Below are 2,787 nucleotides of genomic sequence, written 5' to 3' on the forward strand. Positions count from 1 at the left end.
AGGCTTCACTTTTCCAGCCCACCCTCTTCAGCAGGCAGAGGGACTGGGAGTGGCAGCTACAACAGGAAGGACGGAGCGAAGCAGCGCACCTACTCGACTGTCCATCTGCGATACAAAACAGAGCTTTGCAGAGCCTTTGAAGAGAGTGGGGTGTGTCGGTGAGTGTTTCCTTGCCAATTCTCTGCCGATTTGGATGTTTGAGCGTCTGAACTATGTGGATTTCATTTACTATGAACTGTTATCAAATGGATTAATTTATGAATGATCTGTGAACTATACAAGCTTTTGCCTTTTACAATAGGTGTATTGTTCAGTGCGAGTCACTGGGCTTGGTACGTAACAAGGGGCTTGAATAAGAGGAATATCCTCCACTCATCTATTGACAACAGCTACTTTTTTCTGTCGCCATCAAAGAAGAGGATCCTCCAGATCTTCCAATAGCCTCCGGTAGATGTTTTGATGTCTCCCGTTCCAGACCAACTTCAGTGTGAAAGATGAGCAAGGTCTTGTTGTTGTCTTCTTTGAGCTTGTCTGTTCTCTTAACTCTCCCTGGACTTGCTTCCTCCACATAGAACGAGGAAGCAGGGCAAGTCTAATGCCTTTGAAAGAAGTCCACGAGGCCTCTTCTTGCACTGTAGACTTTACTTGGGGTACTTTGTAGCATCCCTTCGGCCCCTAGCTGCAACCCCTTCCTTTTATTGTGCCTCCATTCATATTCTCTTTCTTCCTTTTTACTTTCCACTCTCTCATAACGATTCTTTCATTGTGTGGTTGCAAGGTATTCCTCCTGTTGCACATTTTAAAACATTACAGTACTCTCAATTTCCCTTTCAGTGCTGAATGACCTCAAAGGTCCTAGAGCTTGGCCTTTGGCCTAAATTTCATATTCCAATCCTTTCCATGCCACAGTGTGTGTTCATCATACCTACTTAGATGAGAGGATTGCGCTCTCCCCATCCCTCTATGTACCCTTGAGGTCACACCGGGATGGATCTGTTCATCCTTCTTGTTCTACCTACATGGTATCTGTTAACCAGGTGCATTTGCAGCTCTGAGTAGCTCCTCCCCCCACATCTCTGAGAAGTTGCAGGGGGGTGGGCATGAGCAACCTGTTCATCTGTGCATGTGTGATCTTCATACTATGTATGTTCTCATGGTTCTCTGATGTTTTTACCTTACCCAAATACTCTGTTATAATTCAGAGGTACTCAAGTCCAGGGCTCTACTGCTCTGGTCAACCATTTCATAATTTCACAAAACTACTAGTTGGTTACAGGTCATGAAATCCCTTGATTACGTGTGTAAACAAAAGCATGACTTTTCTGCAGGCATTCAACTCCAGTCAGTTGACAAGAACTACTTCCCACATAATGGGCGAGTCCCTGATTATAAAAGGCAATGGTCTGTATTCTTTTAGGAGCAAATAAACTTTTAAAAGTAATTTTTATTTTCCTAGACATACATAAATTTAACCCCATGGCAGGTGCCCCACTTGGTTCCTACAGCCAAAGGGAAAGTTGCTATCGTCAGTAGGCAAATGCGGGGTATACCATCTCTCACCTGCCTTAACAACCAGATAATTACCTTGCTATCAAGTTCAATGATCGATCCAGTACATACTGGAAGATACTGTTGTAAAATTATCTGGTTTGTATAGCTTGAAAAATGCAAATCACCGTTATAAATTTTGGTTTATTTAGAGCAACACGTGAGATATTAGAATGTAGGTATGCTTCACGCTAAAAATATTAGTCTTAAATAAGTTGCCAATTATTTATTTGATATTAAATGATATAGTCAACTTAAGCATTCATACTTGTTTTTTGCAGTCAACTTAAGCATTCATACCTGTTTCTTATTTGACAGTTTTGAAAGCGATTGCACCTTCGCCCATGGATTTGAAGAGTTGCGAGCTGTCTCGCGGCATCCAAAATACAAAACAGAGCTCTGTCGAACGTTCCATGGATATGGGTTCTGTCTGTATGGCATCCGGTGCCACTTTGTACACAGCCTGGACGAACTCGGTGGTTTGTCTCCTACTGATGAGTATCTGATAAGAAAACACCAAATGGAAATGCTATCAAACATAGCCCGAACAGAAACAAACACAAAGCCAGCTATCAACCGTGTTTTACTTACAAATCTTCAACAGCTTTATGATACACAGAAGCGAGCTGGAAGCCCGCCTCTGCCTCAGCACCTCCAACAGTTGTTGAATAAAGATCTTCCCACAGCCAGCAGTGCAGCCATGTTGCTGATGAACCAGCAGCAAGTTCCCCCAGATCCTGCAGTGGCAGTTGCTGACTTTCTGCGGCAGCTCAACCAGATGACTGTGGCTGAGTCGCCCTGTTCAAAAACTGAAACCCTCAGCTGCGATCCTGACGTCAGCCCCGATCGTCTGACAGAAGCCAGTCTGTCAGGAAGTATGGATACTAGCTTCCACAAGGGATTAGACAGCAGTGGTATGTCCAACTCAAGTGTTTTTGATTCGCCTCCTAAGGAGTGCCTCTGGGGCAACGAGCAAAAACCCAATTTCCAGCATGAAGGGAATGGTGGCAAGCGGACTTTGAATTCTCAGCATGGCTCTCGAGAAGAAAGGGCTGCAGTCCTTGCAACTGCTGTGGCTGAGGCTGCTATTGCAATTTCAAACTAATGTCGCCTGCTTTTGACCATAACAAAACTAATGCAGTATATGCAAGTAGTTTTTTCTACTTTATACTTGGTTGAATATATATCAACACAAACTTTGAGTCTGCTTTGAAATGCAATATTACGTTTTTGAGTATA

General features: G+C 43.4%; 1 protein-coding gene across 1 annotated transcript in view; it reads left to right on the forward strand.

The window, feature by feature from the left end:
• Positions 1-2,787, forward strand: part of LOC135201579 (mRNA decay activator protein ZFP36L1-like) — a 5,640-nt gene extending 2,853 nt beyond the window's left edge. Inside the window, exons 2-3 of the mRNA XM_064230607.1 lie at positions 1-158; positions 1,867-2,787. The exon at positions 1-158 is cut by the window's left edge and continues 88 nt beyond it. Of these exons, the coding sequence (XP_064086677.1) occupies positions 1-158; positions 1,867-2,653 (945 nt within the window). The 3' untranslated portion in view covers positions 2,654-2,787. The remainder of the gene's footprint in view (positions 159-1,866) is intronic.

This window comes from Macrobrachium nipponense, chromosome 28, assembly GCF_015104395.2.
Source record: "Macrobrachium nipponense isolate FS-2020 chromosome 28, ASM1510439v2, whole genome shotgun sequence".
NCBI lineage: Eukaryota > Metazoa > Arthropoda > Malacostraca > Decapoda > Palaemonidae > Macrobrachium > Macrobrachium nipponense.